The sequence below is a fragment of the Bombina bombina genome, chromosome 1 (genome assembly GCF_027579735.1).
Source record: "Bombina bombina isolate aBomBom1 chromosome 1, aBomBom1.pri, whole genome shotgun sequence".
NCBI lineage: Eukaryota > Metazoa > Chordata > Amphibia > Anura > Bombinatoridae > Bombina > Bombina bombina.
In genome coordinates this window covers 1,024,231,161-1,024,253,391 of record NC_069499.1, presented here as the reverse complement: position 1 = coordinate 1,024,253,391, position 22,231 = coordinate 1,024,231,161, and the positions used below count along the sequence as shown (strand labels likewise).

The 22,231-nt window shown below is 38.1% G+C and overlaps 2 protein-coding genes across 2 annotated transcripts in view; one reads left to right on the top strand and one right to left on the bottom strand.

Annotated features, from left to right (window-relative positions):
* The window catches only part of TGM2 (transglutaminase 2), a 107,167-nt gene that overhangs the window by 38,266 nt on the left and 46,670 nt on the right, over positions 1-22,231 (top strand). The window contains 3 exon segments of the mRNA XM_053718387.1: positions 12,999-13,178; positions 19,049-19,291; positions 20,758-20,876. Coding sequence (XP_053574362.1) covers positions 12,999-13,178; positions 19,049-19,291; positions 20,758-20,876 — 542 coding nt within the window.
* The window catches only part of RPRD1B (regulation of nuclear pre-mRNA domain containing 1B), a 461,056-nt gene continuing 450,010 nt past the window's right edge, over positions 11,186-22,231 (bottom strand). Inside the window, exon 7 of the mRNA XM_053718581.1 lies at positions 11,186-11,408. Coding sequence (XP_053574556.1) covers positions 11,400-11,408 — 9 coding nt within the window. The 3' untranslated portion in view covers positions 11,186-11,399. The remainder of the gene's footprint in view (positions 11,409-22,231) is intronic.

Below are 22,231 nucleotides of genomic sequence, written 5' to 3'. Positions count from 1 at the left end.
GCTGACTCTGACTCTGCAAAGATGAGATGTTTCAATACTGGTGCATGAAGTATGCCGCAGAAAACAGTAACGACTTTTATTAGAAGCATTTTTACTAACAGAAGTATATTGCAAAAATGCTTCTATTTCAAATTGAAATTAACCTATGCACATTTAATTTTTGACCTTCTATCCCTTTAAGAATAAAATCTTAACAAAGCATTTCATTGTTTATACTTCATAGTTTCTTTAAAGGGACACTAAACCCCAATTTTTTTTTCGTGATTCAGATAAAGCATGCAGTTTTAAGCAACTTTCTAATTTACTCCTATTATCAAATTTTCTTCATTCTCTTGGTATCTTTATTTGAAAAGCAAGAATGTAAGTTTACAAGCCAGCCTATTTTTTGTGAACAAGTGCTGTCCAGCGTACTGAACCAAAAATTGGTTGGCTCCTTAGATTAGATGCCTTCTTTTGCAAATAAAGAGAGCAAGAGAACGAAGAAAAATTGATAATAGGAGTAAATTAGAAAGTTGCTTAAAATTGCCTGCTCTATCTGAATCATGAAAGAAACAATTTGGGTTCAGTGTCCCTTTAAGGAAGCATTTCTCATCTTTACCTTCTTTACTGTGATTTTGCTCTTACTGAATAAAGTTGAAAGCCATATTTAAAATAGCATGTGCTGCAAAATACAGTGTAATACATTAGATGTCAAATTACTTGTTTATATTGAAAAAGCAACATTTGAAATGTTTATAAATTGTTTATGACAGGCAATTTTAAATTTTCACATTCCTTGTAAAAGAAAAAAATATAAACATTTGAAAATTATTTAGTGTACATCAAATTTATAACCCGTGAGACGTATTTGATAAGTTTTGCATCCTACAGAAAATATTAAATCATCAAATTTAAATTAATGTAAATTATTATTTGCTTTTTATTAAGATAATTTATTGCATCAGTTGTTCCAGGAACACTGTGTGAGCATTTAATACTGGAATGAGAACATTTCATCTAAATAGGTAACAACAATGTAGCAACAATGCTCATTTAATTTGGGATTGTTACTTGTATAGTACTATTCTTTAGAATTTGTGAAGCATGTCAGAATACCCCCAGAAGGAAGTAAGAGAAGACAGAATGAATGCATCTGATAAAAGGTGTTGCCAATTTTTTCCTTCATTTTATCCTTCTTGTTTGATAAGTTTTATATTTTAGTTATGGTAACCTTTACATGTTTTAAAATCAGGTCTGGAATCTAAGTGATATTTAAGATTGACTTTAATTGATCACTTCTAATGAAAACCTGATTTTAAAGTTTTACCACCACTTTAAACTATTTATATATTTTTCATTTTGGAACAAACCAAGAATTAATGCATTAAAAAAGCAATTACAATTATAAAATTGATTAAAGCAACCTATAGTTCAAGCACAGAGGTCGACTCACTGTGCTTCTACTCACAGACTCGTTATTGTCACGTGCAAATGTAATAAGGTGGTCAACTCACAATGTGTATTCTATGTATTGACATTACTGCACCAGATAGTTTTAATGAGTTTCTGGTGTTTTACACTTAATTGCAGTGATAGTTGACATCACAGACTTGTGTCACCTCAATATCTACTCCATCACCAAATTATATAACTGTCATTTACAAAACCAGATTCCCCATACCTAGCCCACTATCATAATTCACATATGCATAATCATGTAAATCTGTATCTCTTGCATTACGTACTACAGGGAGTGCAGGATTATTAGGCAAATGAGTATTTTGACCACATCATCCTCTTTATGCCTGTTGTCTTACTCCAAGCTGTATAGGCTCGAAAGCCTACTACCAATTAAGCATATTAGGTGATGTGCATCTCTGTAATGAGAAGGGGTGTGGTCTAATGACATCAACACCCTATATTAGGTGTGCATAATTATTAGGCAACTTCCTTTCCTTTGGAAAAATGGGTCAAAAGAAGTACTTGACAGGCTCAGAAAAGTCAAAAATAGTGAGATATCTTGCAGAGTGATGCAGCACTCTTAAAATTGCAAAGCTTCTGAAGCGTGATCATCGAACAATCAAGCGTTTCATTCAAAATAGTCGAGTGGAGATTTCCGGTAGGAGGAGCTGTGCTGTGCAGCACACACGCTGGAGTTGGCGTGAGCACGGAGCACTGGTATTCCAATTCTCTCCCCATGCTGTTTCTCCCGTTGCTGGTGCAGCTTGCATCCTAGGGAGAGGGGGCGAATACACCTAAGCCCCAGCAGGAAAATTCTCCAGAGTCACACTACTGGCTCCCTGGACAGAGCCGCCACTTTGCTGCCTAAGGTCTACCAATTATCAGCTGCTGAGACCGGCATTTTTCGGAGTTTGCTACTACCGCTGACGTTTGTTCCTCCCTGTCAGTATGGGCTTCCACTAAGAGACCGGGGCTTCGGTGTAAGCCAGAGTATTGTGAAGGCTGAATTGGGGCTTTTCTGTATAGTCGGCGTCTGACGGAGGGCAATAAGTACTCGTTGTGGGGCCCCTTGACCTCCTAGAGTACTGTGTACCTTGTATCCCCTCTTGGCTACAGCTGGTTTCAGAAGTTTAGATCCCCGCGGACGGCGGTGGTGACAGAATTGGCCGGATAATAGCGCCCAATCAGTGAGTGCGGATAAGGCGAGCCCTCCTACCCACCCAATCAGAAAACGGAGGTGTGCAGGAGTTATCATCATAGCAGAAACGGAAGGTCTACAGTATGCCAGTTGCGCAACTCGAGGAGGGGAGCAGATGAACGCTGTAATTCACGGAAGCCTTCAGTTGTTTGTAGCTCCCTCAAGACCAAGGCGCATAGACTGTGAGTTTTCATTTGCCATTTTGTCAATATATAATTGTTGATCTCTGACGGTTTTTTCTATTGCGGTGGCTTGGAGAAGGGGATGTGATACCGCAGCCATAAAAACAGGAAGAAGGAACTATCTTGTTATATACATGTAACGAAAGACTGATGGTATATCAGGTTAAAGTACTTGGCATGTCCTATTGCCTCATTATTTCATAAACTGAAGTTTGCAAAACAAACCCTCTATTCTATCTTTAGAGAGGGGTAAACAGAATCTCTGCAGCTCTGTTAGAGAGGATAAAAACGGACTCTCTCTAGTATTATATATCCTATACCAAGTTCAATATATCAAGGGTCTCTGAAGGCTCAGTAATATATGTACTTTGTTGTGTATAGGACTTTTGTGTTATTCTGTTGACGCACTTAACAGCTAATTGATTTTTGATTTCAGCGTATCTTCTAGAGAAGTTTTAAATAGTTTAAATCCTATGCAATGCTGATTAGCTTGCTACACTGTAAGCAACCTGTTTAGTATGTGGTGATCATTACAAGGGAAGGGAAAGTTCTCTCTAATATGCATATGGTTAAATCTTTTTTTTTTCCCCAAACAAGAACAGGTCTCATAGGAGGTTAGAATATCTTAGCTGTAAATCTTATAAGAGGGCTTTGAGAAGCTATAATATGTATAATCTTGTTTAATCTTACACTTTATAATCTGCTTGTCAGTTTTTAGATCATCTATCTAACTGGTTAAAAGAGTAAGGAAAAGTTTTATATGTCTAAGAGATTGCAGGCTCTATCTAATCACTAAAGAAAAAAAAAAAAAAAAAAAAGGAAAAAAATATCTTCACTTTAATAATAGAGAAAAGGGGAAAGAGGGAAGTAAAAGAATAAGTTTGTTTCACGCTTTCTTAAGCTATATATTTTGCACGTTTGTTTCGCTTGGCTCCAGCCCAGCAGGGTATGTGAGGGGTGATCCTTACATTTGTGTTTTTTTTTATTGTATTTACGTATTTATTTTTGGCACGATTTGAATGGAAAAATTTATCACTCAGGGGAAATCTAACTCTCCTAAAATGCCTGTGAAAACAAAAGACAAGAAAAATAAAACAATTGATACCAGTATAGATAGTACTATGGAAACTAGCAGGTCCTCTTTTGATTCTCAAGATCTTATAGCCAAAATTTCAGAAGTTTTTTCACCTCAATTTGAAGCTATTAAAAAAGAGCTTGGCTCAATTTCTACTGAAATAGGGTCACTATCCTCTGAAGTAAGGCAGTTCTCTGCAAGGTTAACAGAAGCAGAGTCTAGGATCTCTGATATAGAAGATCAGACCCATAGGCAGGCCGACACATTACAAAAACAAGAATCTAAAATTAAAAATATGCAGTTACGCCTGGAGGATCTTGAGGATCGCTCCAGGCGTAACAACATTAGACTAGTGGGGCTCCCTGAACTGTTAGAATATGAAGATTTAATAAAATTTACGTCCACTACATTACCTCTAGCACTTGGTATGCCCCCCCACTTGTTACCTCTTACGATCGAGCGTGCCCATAGATTAGGCCCCAAGAAGCATTCTTCAGATGGAGTCACAAAAAGTAGAGTCTGTTTATTCAAACTCTTAAGATTCCAAGACAAAATTGATCTATTGAAATTGTTCAAAAAATCAGATCCATTAGTTTTTGGAAATAGCAGGTTATTATTGTTCCAGGACTTCTCTTTTGAGACCTCGTCCAAAAGAAGACTAATGGCCCCTTATTGCACGCAATTAATAAATAAGGGGTTAAAGGCTCGCATGGTATACCCAGCCAGAATCATAGTAGAGGATCAGGGTATTAGACACGTATTTGACGAGGTTGCAGAAGTAAAAAAATATATTGAGAGCAGTTAATTCTAGAAAACTGATTATGGAAAGCAACTAGAGGCTATGATTTACGTTGCAATGTTGAATAGTAGTCTCTCAATGTTAGATATGGCAAGCAAAGTTGTTATTTTTTCGTGTAATTGTCTTCACTTATCTTTTTTTTTTTTTTTTATCTCTCTTCTCTCTCCGCCGCTCCCCCCTCCCGGTCCTCCCCGCGCCGCGCCCTCAGGTCGTTCCGACTGGGCTGACCCTTATAAATTGGCTATTTAGCCTGTTTTTAGATGGTGGAAGGGATTAAGATTTTATCTTGGAATATAGGAGGGATAGCTTCCCCCATTAAACGCAAATTAGTTATTAAAACTCTAGCAAAGTATAAACCAGATGTTGTTCTCCTTCAGGAGACACATCTTAATGAGCAAGAAGCGTCTAAACTGAAGGCAAAATGGGTAGGGGAAGTAATCTCCACTACGGGGGTGTTTAGAAAATGTGGGGTTGCTATTCTTTTCCATAAAGGGTTGGACTATTAGATAGATAAGGTAGAAGTAGACCCTGCTGCAAGATATATTCTTACTCAAGTGCATATAAAGAACATTAAATTTGTACTGTGTAATGTCTATGCGCCAAATAAATTCTCTAGAGAATTCTGGGAGAATATAAAAATTAAATTATTTCCTTTTATCACTGAAAATTTAATATTAGGGGTGACTTTAATGCAACTCTATGCCCTGCTTTAGATAGACTATCTAATAAAAATAGAGTAGCCTACGAAAAAAATGCAAAATATCTATCTCAGTTCTGTGCCAGGCTTAAATTAGTAGATGTATGGCGTTTAAAAAACCCGGATAAACAGGTATTTTCCTGTGAGTCTAAAGCACACGGTACCTTCTCTAGAATTGATTTTCTTTTAATTACAAAGAAACTTTCCATTCAGAAACTAGAGACAGGAATTGGAGATATTATCATATCAGATCATGCGATTATCTCCTTGTCTCTCCTTACCTGTCTTAAAAAGAGGACTCAAATGCCTAGTTTTTATTTCCCCAGATATCTGTATACTAACCCCAAATTCGTTAACTTTTTAAGATCTTTGTGGCGGCGATACTATTCCGATAATTTAAGCTACTTTAACAAACCGGAAATTTTTTGGGAAGCGTTTAAAGCTGTTATGCGGGGGGAAATACAGACATATGTTGGCATAGCGAAGAAAAAGAGCAGAGTACGGGAAATACAAATTGTGAATAAAGTTAGGAACTCATATAGAAATTACTGCTTAAGTCGTACCTCGGGAAATTGGAAAAAGTACCAAGATAACAGGAAGGAAAGAGATTTGTTTTTAAAACAAAAATTGTTAGAGGAAGAAGCAAAAATAAATCTTCTCTTTAAAGGAGTTCATGGCTCTTCTGCAAAATATCTGGCCAGACTCACTAAAGTTAGAAAAAAGAAAAACGTTATTCTCGCAATTCAAACCAATAAGGGAAGATATATGGAGACCAATGAGGTTATGGAGGCTTTTTTTGCTTACTATCAACAACTATATTCTAGAGTTGAAATAAATAATGATAATCAAGATATTTTTTGGTCTATGATAAACACTCCTCAATTAAGCATTGAGGACTTAATGTTGATCAATGCCCCGATCTCATCTGATGAAATCAGAAAAGCCATAGATCATTTGAAATTGAACAAGGCTCCTGGACCAGATGGGCTCCCAGCGGAGCTATATAAATGTATTGGGGAGGTCCTACTTCCAATATTAGAAAAACTCTTTAATTTCTACTACAGCTCAAATAAGACTATCTCTAGCTACTTCTCTGCGGCCAATATCTCTCTTATTTTAAAGAAAGGTAAAAATCCCGAGGATCTGGCTTCGTATAGGCCGATCTCGGTACTGAACATAGATTATAAGATTTTAATGGCTATTATCTCTTCAAGACTATCTACTTGTCTACATAAAATCATTCATCCAGACCAGACAGGATTCATGGTGGCTAGAAATCCAGTCAAAAATATCCGTAAACTGATTAACTTTCTGGATTATGCCTGGAATGTGGATAAGGTTAGGAAGATGCCACTTTGGCAAGATGTTGCTATTCTTTCTCTGGACGCGGTCAAAGCTTTTGACTCGATTTTGTGGGAATATCTATTTAGGGCGATGGAGAAGTTTGGTTTTAAAGGGGAATTCTTACAATTCATTTTTCGTTTATATCATAATCCAATTTCCTTTTTACTTATTAATGGATCTCTATCTCCTAGAATAACATTACAGAGAGGCACCAGGCAAGGTTGCCCGTTGTCTCCACTGCTCTTTAATATTGCGCTGGAACCCCTCGCAATAAGATTGAGAGATGTTTTGATAGGAGTTCCATTTGGCTTACATCGTCTTAAAATACTGCTTTATGCAGATGATGTGTTGATTTTTTTAGCCAACATTCAGCAGTCTATCTCTATAATTCTTAATGTGCTGCAAGTTTTTAGTTCCTTTTCAGGTTATAAGATAAACCTAGAGAAGAGTGAATTAATGTGTATAAATAATTCCCAGTTAGCAGGACTTAATATCCCATTCAAACTGGTTGAGGTTATTAAATATCTAGGGTTAATTCTACATAAAAACCCTAAACTCTGGTATAAAGCCAATTTTGAGCCCCTATTTAAAAAAATAGGAACGGATTTGCTTCTTTGGGGCGCTTTTCCTTTGTCTATCACAGCCAGGGTTAATTTAATAAAATCAATCATTTTTCCGCGACTGCTATACCCTCTTCAGAATCTTCCTTTATTTTTATTGAATAAAGATCTTAAGCTCTTTAATACTCAAATTTCTAAATTCATTTGGAATAATAAAAGGTCTCGAATCGCGCTCTCAAGACTAATGCAAAATCGTGATTCAGCGGGATTGGCTCTTCCTAATCTTAAACTCTATAATCTGGCTGCGATGGTTAAAACGGCAATAGACTGGCTTTCCGGTACTAACCTGGTGTCATCAGAAGAGCTAGAAAATTATTTGATTGCTCCATTCGCGTTAAAAGCTTTATTACATTCTCCAGTTCAGAAGCTCCCTCAGAATGTTAGCTGTCTTATCACGATTAGAAACATAGTCTCTGCTTGGCAAAAGTTTTGTGCAATTCTTGATATAGATTACTCATTCTCTGAATGGCTTCCGATTGCAAATAATCCAAATTTCTTGCCAGGTCTTTATCAAAAAGTTTTCAAAGACTGGGCTGATAAAGGTCTACACTATGTAAAACAGTTATTTGATGAGAATGATCAATTACTAGTGGCGGATGCTATTTTTAACAAATATGATTTACCTAGATCTAATTTATTTGCTTATTTTCAAATCCGCCATTTTATCTCATCACAAAGTTGGTCTTCTTCCTCCTTTTCCGCCTGGTCGGATATTAAACTTTTGGTACAAAAATTTGTTGCAGGAAACTCCTCGATATCCCTGATGTATGATATTATGTTGAACAAGCAGAGTCTTCTAGTTAGGGACAACATTTGTAAGTCTTGGCTACCTTTTATCCCCTCTGTTAACCATGATAAAATTACTCAGAGCTTTGACTCTTTACGTAAGTGTAAAGTTCCGATATCTTGGAATGAATCCCATATGAAATTGATCAATAATTTCTATCTTTCACCGTGGAAAGTTTCTAGATTTTATCCGACTTCGGCTAGTGTATGTCCTCGATGCTCACATGAGAGGGCAGATATGATACACATGTTTTGGACATGTCCTATGGTAAGACAACTGTGGTTAAAGATTATTTTTTGGTTCAATAAATTTTATAAAATAACAATTGGATTATCTGCGGAAGATGTTTTCTTTCTATCTCCCTCACAAGAGGCTGTTGATGATAACACTATAAATAGTTTAAATACTATTATCTTGACTGTTAGATACTCTATACTTAAAAACTGGAAAGCTAGGTGTGTACCCGGATTAGCCATGGTTTTCAGAACATTACAAGATCAAATTGTTTTTGAATCATTTCATCTCTATGAAGCTTCGGAGAAGCGAATCAAGAAGTTCCTTTGGAAATGGATGCCAGTTATTTTATCTTATTCATATCCTCTGCAAAAGCGGATCCTTTCTTCTTTCCTATCTTCAGTGAGCTTCGCGGAACTAACCTTACTTAATGTTTTTCCACACACCTGGATCGATAACACGGTAGGCGATCCCTAGCCGGTGACGATCTGGGGGGGTGGCGTGGTGTCGGGGGTGGGTAGGGAGAGAGAAATATTTACTTGTATACAGTTCCTTGATTGTTGTTTTTATTTATATTCTTTTTTTTTTTTTTTTTTTTTTCTTCTCTCTCTTTTTTTCTCGCCTTCAGATCCCTGCAATTTTTGGTATCGAGAAGGAAGGAAAGGGGAAGGGGAACGGTGTAGGGAAGGAATATGAAAAGAAATGTAGGAAAATGTATCTAAGCAAGTTGACAGCAGTTTAGGTTTATAGGTATATAAGGTAGAAGTGCTAAATAACATTATGTGCAATCAGGTGGTGGATCTGAATTCTTCTGCTTATTTATAGATTGGAATCGGTATTTGACAATACCTATCATGTTAATATGTTCTATGTTTAGTTGCTTATGGATGTATTAGATAGATTGCCATATGGAGCTGCGTCTCCAGATAAGATACCTGTAATGTTTTTCGTTCATTTTTTTTGTTTTGTGTTCTTGTTTTCTTTTTTTTGTTGTATGTCTTATTTCTTATGCACTAAATCAATAAAAAAATGATTTAAAATCAAAATAGTCAACAGGGTCGCAAGAAGCGTGTGGAAAAACCAAGGCGCAAAATAACTGCCCATGAACTGAGAAAAGTCAAGCGTGCAGCTGCCAAGATGCCACTTGCCACCAGTTTGGCCATATTTCAGAGCTGCAACATCACTGGAGTGCCCAAAAGCACAAGGTGTGCAATACTCAGAGACATGGCCAAGGTAAGAAAGGCTGAAAGACGACCACCACTGAACAAGACACACAAGCTGAAACGTCAAGACTGGGCCAAGAAATATCTCAAGACTGATTTTTCTAAGGTTTTATGGACTGATGAAATGAGAGTGAGTCTTGATGGGCCAGATGGATGGGCCCGTGGCTGGATTGGTAAAGGGCAGAGAGCTCCAGTCCGACTCAGACGCCAGCAAGTTGGAGGTGGAGTACTGGTTTGGGCTGGTATCATCAAAGATGAGCTTGTGGGGCCTTTTCGGGTTGAGGATGGAGTCAAGCTCAACTCCCAGTTCTACTGCCAGTTTCTGGAAGACACCTTCTTCAAGCAGTGGTACAGGAAGAAGTCTGCATCCTTCAAGAAAAACATGATTTTCATGCAGGACAATGCTCCATCACACGCGTCCAAGTACTCCACAGCGTGGCTGGCAAGAAAGGGTATAAAAGAAGAAAATCTAATGACATGGCCTCCTTGTTCACCTGATCTGAACCCCATTGAGAACCTGTGGTCCATCATCAAATGTGAGATTTACAAGGAGGGAAAACAGTACACCTCTCTGAACAGTGTCTGGGAGGCTGTGGTTGCTGCTGCACGCAATGTTGATGGTGAACAGATCAAAACACTGACAGAATCCATGGATGGCAGGCTTTTGAGTGTCCTTGCAAAGAAAGGTGGCTATATTGGTCACTGATTTGTTTTTGTTTTGTTTTTGAATGTCAGAAATGTATATTTGTGAATGTTGAGATGTTATATTGGTTTCACTGGTAAAAATAAATAATTGAAATGGGTATATATTTGTTTTTTGTTAAGTTGCCTAATAATTATGCACAGTAATAGTCACCTGCACACACAGATATCCCCCTAAAATAGCTATAACTAAAAACAAACTAAAAACTACTTCCAAAACTATTCAGCTTTGATATTAATGAGTTTTTTGGGTTCATTGAGAACATGGTTGTTTTTCAATAATAAAATTAATCCTCAAAAATACAACTTGCCTAATAATTCTGCACTCCCTGTATTAACACCACTCTCCCCCATAACAAGTGATAATGCCCCTCTTTGATTATGCCTTCTAGAACCAATACCTAATTACTTTTCTGAGATCAAACTCTGCTAAATCACTCCTCCATGCACTTTCCCATGACCCAGTTTGTGTTTGTTCAAAATTTCTAGAACCACTACATTATGCAGTACTGCTTAAATCAACCTCTTTAAATCTCCTCCCCCATATCTAGTTGCATAATGCTTTTTTTTTTAGTCAAGCTATATAGAACCAGTGCCTAATATTTAATCCTATAATACAGTTCCACCTCAATCTCTCTAAAGCATCTCCCATGTACCTACTAATTTTAATGACATTCCTCTTACTGACGCATAAGCTCTCTAGCACCACATCTTCAACATCTTACCCTCTAACTTTAAAACAACCTTAAATAAGCCCTTTCTTCCAACCATGAAATGTATTATCATTCCTTTACCACCTGGCAATGTAAGTTTGTGCCTATTTCTTAAAGACCTCCGGATATAAACACAGATCACCAAAATAGTTTCATCACAAGCTGAGGAAATATGTTCAGAGTTTTTTTTTATTATGTATTATCTTGATCTGGCAAGTAAGAATACACTAGTTAATTTGTAAAGGAATTCTTTTATTTCCTTATCTTTGTGTTTAATTTAATAACATTGACTGGTGTAAAATATTGACAACCTTATGTTTGGTCTGCAAGTCTCAGAAGAGGGCTGGGTCCTGCTTTCATTTATCTCATTGATGTAATTCTTTCTTCAATTGGTCTAGAAAATTGCAAGAACAAATATAATGGTCACCATAAATCTCCATGTTATACACTGTCAGAAAAAAGGGTACTGTTAAGGTACGCTAGGAACACTTAGGGTACAACTGCTGTGGTTGTACCCTCAATGGATCATAATTACACCATAAGGAACTTCTATGTACCATTTATCAGTAAATAAGTTAGAAATATGTTTCCAACTGTCAAAGGGTTCATGTTTGTATCATTGAATCCCATTTACCATTTAATTATTTGTCTGACTAAAAGGTTGAGGGGGGTGGGTGGTTCAAGGCCAAACCCTGCAAGTCCATATAATTTGTGCCCTCAATTATAGTAACATACATGATGTACAGCAAAAAAAATCAATGTTCAATGGGTGTTGGTCATATGCAAGAGGTGGACAATACAAAAAAATACTTACTAACCAATATCTTCAATGATACTGTGTTGCTGGTTCTAAATAGCACACAAGCTGTTAACATTGTAATGTTTATATTTAAAGCATCAAGATGATAACTCTTAAAGATAAAGCAAATGTATTAACTATAATTACAGAGAACATTTTTTGTTTTAAACTCTATAAAATAAACAAGAGCTGTTTAAGAACCTGTTTTTAAAAAAATAAAATAGAATTGTAACCATTCCCCAGTCTTATACATGGACAATGTGTAACACGGCATAGCACCATCTATTGGTTGAAAGTTCCTTGTGTAACACAGCTCCACCTATTGGTAGAAGGTTCATCACCAAAATGTGTACTGGGGAAATAGACTAATTTGCATATATTTTGCATAGAGTGACAATTCAATGTATGGTTGAAAGTTTTATCCCTCCCCTGAATCCCCCTTCCTTTCGTTAGAGTTACATTTTTATTATTATGTTGTTTTCTATATATTTATGTTTTATGTGGTGTTGTTAGAGTCTAGTACAGAGTTAAAAAACATGTTGAGTGGCTCCTTTTGGAACTGGTTGATTATCCTGGTTCTTTCAGGAATTCCTGTAGCAGTCTTAGGAATTGCTGTTTGGCTACACTAACCAAACTTATAAAACTTCAATGTGTCTATTGTAATACTGTCTGAAAAAGTACATATTATATTAATGCATATTTGAATGTAAATTTGATGGAACAGCATTTTAATATGCTGTGTTGAGTACAAATTTGCCATAATGAGGTACTAGTCACTAAAGGTACATATTTGCCTTTGAAAGGTACAATCTGCAAGGAGAACCAATTTGTACCCATATTAAAGGGTACAACGGGTGTACCTTTGAGGGTACAGCCCCAGTGACAAGCTTTTGTACCCCTAAAGGTACAATTTTTGCATATTTTTTTTGAGAATGTAAAGACACCTGTTGGGCCTAGTAAAGTCAACCATATTGGAGTATATGTCTCAGTTGTAATACTACGTTTAGAATTTTATCTTTCCTTTTTACAGTGCCATTTACACAAATAATAAAAAATCATATACATCTACTGCACCATACAATCTTCATAATTTATGACCTTGCAATTAAAGAATATTTTATGTTGGTAGACGTGGCATTCTATATTATAAGTAGTCATTACTGACTGAGCCTTGTGCTTCTACAGATCTGGTTCTTGATAGTTTTGACCTCGAATGCAGCATCAATAACCGCAACCATCACACTGGAGACACCGGCTGCCGCAGATTGGTTGTCCGTAGAGGACAGTCCTTTCAGATAACCCTGACATTTACTACACGGCATTACCAGGAGGGTGTGGATCGGCTAGCAATCAATGTGACCCCAAGTAAGTTTGTCTTAGTTAGGTAACATTTTATATATAGACTAGTCCTAAAGCCCGTTCACACGGGCCATTTTTTGCAGGGTACAGTGGTCCCACCCCTTGCGCTCTCTCCCTCCCCCTCTCTTTTGCTCTCTCTCTCTCCCCCCTCTCTTTTGCGCTTTCTCTCCCCCTCTCTTTTGAGCTCTCTCTCCCCCCTCTTTAGCGCTCTCTCCCCCTGTATTTTGCGCTTTCTTTCCCCCTCTCTTTTGAGCTCTCTCTCTCCCCCTCTCTTTTGAACTCTCTCTCTCCCCCTCTCTTTTGAACTCTCTCTCTCCCCCCTCTTTTGCGCTCTCTCTCCCCCCTCTTTTGCGCTCTCTCTCCCCCCTCTTTTGCGCTCTCTCTCCCCCCCTTTTTTGTGCTCTCTCTCCCCCCACTTTTGCGCTCTCTCTCTCGCCCCCTCTTTTGCGCTCTCTCCCTCCCCCCACTTTTGCGCTCTCTCTCTCCCCTTCTTTTGCGATCTCTCTCTCTCCCCCCTCTTTTGTGCTCTCTCTCTCCCCCCTCTTTTTTGCTCTCTCTCTCCCCCCCTCTCTTTTGCGCTCTCTCTCCCCCTCTCTTTTACGCTCTCTCTCCCCCTCTCTTTTGCGCTCTCTCTCTCTCACCCCTCTCTTTTACGCTCTCTCTCTCACCCCTCTCTTTTGCGCTCTCTTTCCCCCCTCTCTTTTGTGCTCTCTCTCCCCTCTCTCTCTCCCCCTCTCTCTCCCCCCCTCTCCCCTCTGTCCCCTCTATCTCTTTCTCCCCACTATCTCGCTCTCTCTCCTCTCTCTCTCTCTCTCTCTCTCTCTCTCTCTCTCCCCCCTCTCTCTCCCCTCTCTCTCTCTCTCTCTCTCCCCCCTCTCTCTCTCTCTTCCCCCTCTCTCTCTCTCCCCCCTCTCTCCCCCTGTCTCTCCCCCCTCTCTCTATCCCCCCTCTCTCTCTCCCCTCTCTCTCTCCCCCTCCTCTCTCTCTCTCTCTCTCTCTCTCTCTCTCTCCCCCTCTCTCTCTCCCTCCCCCTCTCTCTCTCTCTCTCTCTCTCTCTCTCTCTCTCTCTCTCTCTCTCCCTCTCTCTCTCTCCCTCTCTCTCTCTCCCTCCCCCTCTCCCTCCCTCCCCTCTTTCTCTCCCTCATCCCCGCTCGGCCACGCCCACTTCTTCTCGCACTGCAGAGACTTAGGGACTGTAAGGCCAGGTGTGTTTGTCCTCTGCTGTCTCTACTGCGCATGACAACTTTGGACAAACACACTTGGCCTTTTATAGTATAGGATTATGCATTTACTTTGTGAAGTAATGCACAGAAAATAGTTTGGTATCTACCTTTTAATATACCTTATTGCAACACAGTTAACAATTGTCAGGTAATGTAGCTTATATAGGTAACCCATTCATTATCTACATGTAGTAGAGTGGAGCACCTTATATGCATGAAAGTCATTTAGTATCTACTGGTAGTGCACCTTATATACATGTAACTGTCTACTAAGTATAGATAGATAGATAGATAGATAGATAGATAGATAGATAGATAGATAGATAGATAGATAAGAAGTGTTTTAGGATACATACATAATGCCGATTATGCACCATTAAGGTGGATTAATTTAATTAGTAAGACTTGTTTTAAATCATGGTTTTCTACATAAAGTTTTCATTGCTAGAACATTTCATTTATAGGCAAACACTGCTGCCATAGACTGCTATTAACATGTGCACACTCCTAAGCTCCTATTAGCCTAGCTTCACTCTTCAACAATGGATACATAGAGAAGAAAGCACATTTGACAATAGAAATACATTGGAAAGTTTTTTTAAATGATATGCTCTATCTGAATCATTAAAGTTTAAATCTGTTTTCAACTCTGTATATTTATTTTTGTTGCTGTGAAGAAGAAGCATTTTGTTTCTACAGGCACAAATTCACAGTTTTGAGAACTAGAAAACAAAGAATATGTGATAACATCTAGATAGTAAGAAATGCCCAATTTAATCTTACAGAAACCACTGGAAGAGCATGACATTGTGAATGAATTAAAGGGACATTATACACTCGTTATAGATTATGAGTGGAGCACAAATGTTTGCTCCAAGTGATATCGGCTTTTCGCGATCGTATAGGAGCAGGTTAAATTGTACTTGTATTACGCGTTGAAAGTAATTGCGATTTATGCAAGAATTACCGCAATTTCAGAGCTGTGGTTAACTGTTTCACGAAAATAAAGTGTCACAAAACACATGAAAAATACATTACAATGTACAGTTACACTCATAATAACACCATTTAATAGTAATTATTCCACACAAATGTTATAAGGGCTCAAATATATTAGGTCTCAGGAAGGCAAAGGGCTTTAACATAGAGATCTCTTCATGTCGGGTTAGCGCGCTTGAGAACATGAGATCGGGTTAATGCATATGAGAATATGCGATTGTGTTAGCCCTTATGAGAATATGCAATCATGTTAGCGAATATGAGAATATGAGTTTGGGTTAGTGCAAGAGTAGGTGTTAGGTCTTTTTCCACTTTTTTTGCTCCATTGACTTCTATGGTAATTACGTTATCGTGCACGTGATATTAAAATTGCACTAGAAGTAAGCTGTTTGTGCGCGTCGGATTAGTGCGAGAGCGCAAACTTTGCTTTCAACTCATAATACTCAACGCTTGCAAAAGGTTTACTTCTAGCGCAATTAGCGCTCTAGCATTAGCGCTAAATAGCTCCACTCGTAATCTGGCCCTAAATAACTGCTACATAGAATGATCCCTTCAAATAAAAGATCAGTCTAAAAGTAACATGTTTTTAAAGTTTAATTAGTTGTATATTATTAGTAATTAGTTGTATAAATATTGACAAAATAAGTGTAAAGTTTTAATGTATATAAAACTATGGGCGCTGCCATGTTGTAACTTAGAGTTATAAATAGGATTCATATGAAAAGGGTCCGGAGCAGCAGTTAAAATTATTTCTTTATTAATCCTTCATTTGAACAGCCAATAGGATTTCAGTAGCTTTCATCCTATTGGCTGATTTGAATTTGATAATCAAATCAGCCAATAGGAATTCAAGGGATGCCATTTTTTATCGCGTACCTTGAATTTACAATTCAGTGTACGGCGGCGATCGTACGAAGAGGATCCTCCACGCTCCATGGCTCCGCAGTCGCCTGTCTTCAGTTCCACAGTCGCCGGACTTCAGTTCCGCAGTCCTGGATGAAGATAGAAGAAGTCGCCGCTTGGAAGAAGACTTCACCACCGGACTTCAGGAACCGTGAGTACCTACCTATCTAGGGGTTAGAGTTAAGTTTTTTTTATTTTTTTATTTTTTAGATTAAGGTTATGGACACTCTTAAAAGAGCCGAATGCCCTTTTAAGGGCAATGCCCATACAAATGCCCCTTTAGGGGCAATGGGTAGTTAAGGTTTTTTATTTTGTGGGGTTTGGTGGGTTGGGGGTTTGACTGTAAGAAGGGGGGACTTAGTATTTTTTTTAAAGAACAGAGCTGGTTGATTTAGGGCACTGCCCTACAAAAGGCCCATTTAAGGGCTATTGGTTGTATAATATTAGATTAGGGGGTGTTTTTATTTTGGGGGGCTTTTTTATTTTTATAGTGAATAGGTATAATTTATTTATTTTGGATAAATCTGTTTTTTATTTTCTGTAATTTTAGCTTCATTTTAACTTTTTTTTATTTTTAAAGTAATGTTAGTTTTTTTATTTATGTAATGGGGTTAATTTAGGGGTTGTTAGGTTAGGGGGCTTAGTGATTAGTTATTTGCGTTGTCAGCTTTGGCGGTTTAGGGGTTAATAGATTTATTAGCATTATTGCGTTGTGTGGGTTTGGCGGATTAGGGGTTAATAGTTTAATAGGTTTATTGCGTTGTGGGTTAATGGCGGATTAGGGGTTAATAGTTTTAATAGGTAGTTTGCGATGTTGGGGTTGGCAGATTTAGGGGTTAATAGATTTATTAGCATTATTGCGTTGTGTGGGTTTGGCGGATTAGGGGTTAATAGTTTAATAGGTTTATTGCGTTGTGGGTTAATGGCGGATTAGGGGTTATTAGTTTTAATAGGTAGCTTGCTATGTTGGGGTTGGTGGATTTAATACTTTTATTAGGTAGATCGCGATGTGGGTGAATTGCGGATTAGGGGTTAATAGTTTAAATAGGCATATTGTGTTGTGGGGGGTTGTCAGTTTAGGGGTTAATATATTTATTTTTAGTTCCGATGTGGGTTTGGTGGCGGATATAGGGGTTTTACGTGCCAGGTTTATTTTTGGGAGGCGTGTTAGACTTTTACGGGAGATTTTATGTTTGTTTTTTTTATTTTCTTAGGAGTTGGCAGTTTCTAAAGTGTCGTAAGTCACTGGCGACTCCAGAAATTTGAAAATGTAAAATTTACACTCATTTCTGGACATCGCTAGTTTATCCGACTTACGGCACATTATGAACTGCCGGTGGGGTTTATGTAATACCCCGAGGGGAAATTACGGGCGGCGTGGGCTTCAGCGCTTGTGCTGAAGCCTGCGCCGTTTATGTAATCTCGCCCATAGTGTAGAATTCCTCTAGGATTCCTTGTATTTTTTGTGTAATCTCTGTATGTTAAAACATTTATTTCCTTGATGTGTTCTTTTATGTATCATTTAGGGAGGGGTAAGCAGTTCCTGTCCCAGACGCTATCTCTTTGTTTTTGATTTAGATTCCAAATCTCTCAGAACAATGTCAGGAAATCATAAGGGTGCACACAGAGTGTACTGAAATGTCTAATCCTGAGGTGCACTCTAATGCTGAAAGAGAGGAGGAAGCATAGTTCCCTCATATATTCCCATTTAATAATTATGTCTGTGCCACCCTGTAAATTACAATTATTGTATTGATTTGGAAGCACTTTGTAGGTGTAACATACTGTGGAATCATTAGATTTTGAATAGATACCTTCTACCTTATTCACTAATTAAGTATACTGTAAAATTATTTTTCCTTTAATGTGTTTCCAATTACTTTTTCTACCAACTGCAGAGTATAAAATGTATGAGATTTGTTTTTTAAGGTTTATTTGTGTATATGAAATAGCTGATTTTGTGTTTTAAAGCCACAACCTAATAAAATGTGTTAAGATTGTATGTATAATCAGATCTTATTACATTACTTTATCACATATACATGCTTCTTTATCTTATATCTGTCCGTTAACCAAACACCAATACTTGTAGAGAACAATATGAAATATATGACATTTTATTACCTTATCCCTTCTATACCCCACTGGGAGTGTAATTTCTTCTTCTGGTTGTTTTTACACAGCTTATCTATAGCTTGGACCTAAGGCCAGACATTTTCAGAATATGTGGGGATATCACAGGCTAAATCAACTATTTTAAATGCCAATATAAAGGGAAAGGAAAACAATTGAATACACTCCAGCAAGTAAAGTGGATCATTGGGAACAAATTAGAGGGGAGAAAATGTTTGAGTAAACTGTCACTTTAAGCTAAATTGTGTTTTTCATAGGATTTTAACAATCTTTTATTTTCTTAAGATGTCCAGATTTTTATCAGAATGAAATAATGAAAGAGAAGGTAAAAAATAATATATTTTTTTTGAGGAATATAGAGAGATGAGATTAAAGGATACTGGTAACGAGAGTGAGACAGGGAAATAATAGGGATATTGGCAAATAATAATATTTACTGTTACAGTACAGCTCTCTGTGTTAAGAAACTACCCACAGAAAATATATCTGATAACGTGTTTAATGAAGACCCCTCCTTAATTAGTTCTCATAGTTTTGCAAAGCAATTGGGAAAATGAGGACACAGATAATATAGGTATAATCAATATCCATGTAACCATTTTGTTTTCAATCCTTTAGGTCCCTGTCCCTCTGAATCCTCTGGTACCCAAGCTCACATCCCAGTGGGAGATGCCCTTCAGGATGGAGTGTGGAGTGCAGCTGTGAGCAGCAATAATGGGGAGACAGTGCAACTGTCCATCAACTCTCCCCCTGATGCTCGCATTGGATACTACAACCTCTCATTAGAGGCCTCTACTGGGTACCAAGGAACCAGTTTCTATATTGGTGATTTCATCCTGTTGTTCAACCCCTGGTGCCCTGGTAAGGTTTGTGCTATGACGGAAGTAAGCTATTGTATATTGGCTCAGACACTCACATATAATTATGTTACAAATAAAAAAAAAACTTTTGCTTTAAAAATAGTATGAATTATATTTTCTTCTCGACAAAAAAAATGTACATTTCTGTGCTTTTTTTTTCTTGCCACGAATAGAGGTAAAGTCAACAAGAAACTGATCCAAAGAGGCCTATTTATCAAGCTCTGAATGGAGCTTGAAGGGCCGTGTTTCTGGCGAGTCTTCAGACTCACCAGAAACAGCAGTTATGAAGCAGCGGTCTAAAGACCGCCTGCTCTGATGAGGCACTGTCGGATCAGGTCCGCAAGACCTTTGTTAAATTGGCCTCTTAGTGTGCAAATACTGTACATGCAATTCCTGTTATTTTCAGCATCAGTTGAAACAGCTTTAACTTAAAGGGACATGATTTACACAGAGCATGCAGTACTAAACAACTTTCCAATGTACTTCTATTATCACATTTAATTTTTTCTCTTGGTATCCTTTGTTGAAAAAGCAGGGAGGTAAGCTCAGGCACCTGCATGTGTGTGCTGCACTGTATTGCAGCAGTTTTGCAAGAATGTTATACCTTTGCAAGAGCACATTTTCCAACCATGTAGTGCTCCAGACGTGCACCTAGTTATCTTTTCAACAAAGAATACCACGAGAATTAAGCAAATTTGATTGAAGAACATTTCAGCCTATGAGCCCAGCTGCTTGTAGTTCACCTTCATAAGAGCCAACTACAACAGTGCAACTCTCTGCAGGACCCTCTCTCCCCATTTGATCCCTGTAATGTTTTTTTTTATATACTACCCATGTTCATAGCACTGCAGAACCTGTTGGCGCTCTACAAATACCTGATAATAATAATAATAATAATAATAATAATAATAATTTAAACATTTATTAAAAATGTTGTGCTCTGTCTGAATCATAAAAGGAAACATTTTTAGTTTTATGTCCCTTTAATCTATTTATAAAAATGGTAGAAAAATGTTGAGGTTAATGTTTAAAAGGGCCATAATAATCGAAAAATTATGTGCTCTAATTCATTAGTGCTTGTAATTGTAAGACTATTGACCCTACACTTATGTGGAACCCCCGACAAAGGAGTTAAACACATAGTAGAAGTGCTATTCAGGACTTGCAGAGTGCTGCTGGTACCAATCGGAAGGCACCGCTGATCCAGTTAGCAGCACTAGTCGCACAACACAGATGTGCAACTAGCCAGCAGTGGTTTCCGCTCGGGACCTGAACTTTACTTTTACTGTGTGTTTAATCCCTTTGTGGGGGTTAAACACACAGTAGTGTAGGGTTGATAGGTCTGTTAACTTATCCTCCTGTTTCAATAGTACTGCACCTTATCATTAATCTTTTTCCTGGCCTGACTATTGTTGTGTTTTAGTCATTGTCCAACTCTCTCTATCTCTCTCTTTCTCCTGATTTCAGAGGACTCTGTTTATATAGAAGACAAGGAGCAGCGGAAAGAATATGTGCTAACTCAACATGGAATCATCTATCAGGGGACCAAGGACTTGCCCAATGGTGTCCCATGGAACTTTGGACAGGTACAGTTTGTAGCCTTTCCTTAAGTCTCTCTCTAATAATCTTTCTGTTTTACTTTAATTTTTCCTAATTTTTAAAGCTCTCTCTCTTTTGTATAATCTCGTTCTTTATTTCCACACTCTCTCTATCTTTCTTCTCATCTCACCTCGTCTCACCTTTTCCCATTTCGCCACTTCTCTCACCTTCCTCTAATCAACTTCTCTTTCTTTCTTTCTTCCTTCTCTCACCCTCCTCTGCCTCATCTCATCACTGTCTCTTCCCTACCCCTTCCCACCCTTGTCTTGTTGCCTCCTCTCATCACCCTTTCTTCTATCCCTCTCTGGTACCTTCCTCAAATCATGTTCTCTTGCTTCCCCCTCTCATACCCTCTTCCACTTCCCCTCTTCCATCCTCCTCTCATCACCTGTGCATCCCTTCACCCTATTCCAGTCCTCTCTCATCACCTCCTCTTCCCTTTTCTCCTCTCACCCTCCACTGTCTCACCACCTCCCTTTCTTCCCCCTTCCATTCTCTTCCGCTTAACCAGTGTATTGCCTCTTATTCTTTCTATATGCACCCCCTCTTCAACCGTTTACAAATACTTGCTCACCTTTATCTTAGCTTTCTTTTTAATTACATTCAAATACATTTCATTCTTAGCATATTTCCCAACTATCTGTTCTCCAACTCACCTTTTCCATCTAACTCTCCATTTATCTCTTTCCCACCCCACCCTCGCAATTATCTGCCCCTCTCTCCTTATTGACTATCTAACAGAAATATTGGGCCACATTATTTGTCTGTAAACCTGATATTAAAATTAAATTAATATTGTATTTGCAAAGAAAACTGAATTCTGCAGCGTGCCTTGGCATGAAAATATGCTGTTTTGGGCCTGTTGTATTTATTCCTGAGAGTTGAGTGTGTGGCTGCATGCTGCTGGTGTGCTAATATTTCCATGTCCTCTGTACATCATAGTTTTGTGTTGTCTTGGCACTGTTCTTCGTCCTTTCACAGTGCACTAAGCTGCTCTCACTCCTTTACATGCAGCTTCTTATCTCCCCTGAACAGCCCAGTGTGGGAACTAACTCTCCCCCCTGACCTCTAACTCACTGTCTTCTGAGTACTTATATATCAGACTGTGACAAATGGGATATTTTGGTGCCGCAGATCCTGGCATACCACATTGTTAAAGTTCTTGTTTTTATTCCATAAAAGGCTTGGACAGAGTATCTACTAATTGTGGACAAGCTGCATTTCCAGTATTCTGAAAACATTTTTATACCATTCTTTTAGACAAAGCTGATTCATCCTCTAGTGCAAGATTAACACTTACTCTGCTTAGAAAGGAAACTCAGGAAATTCAACTTTTTTATTA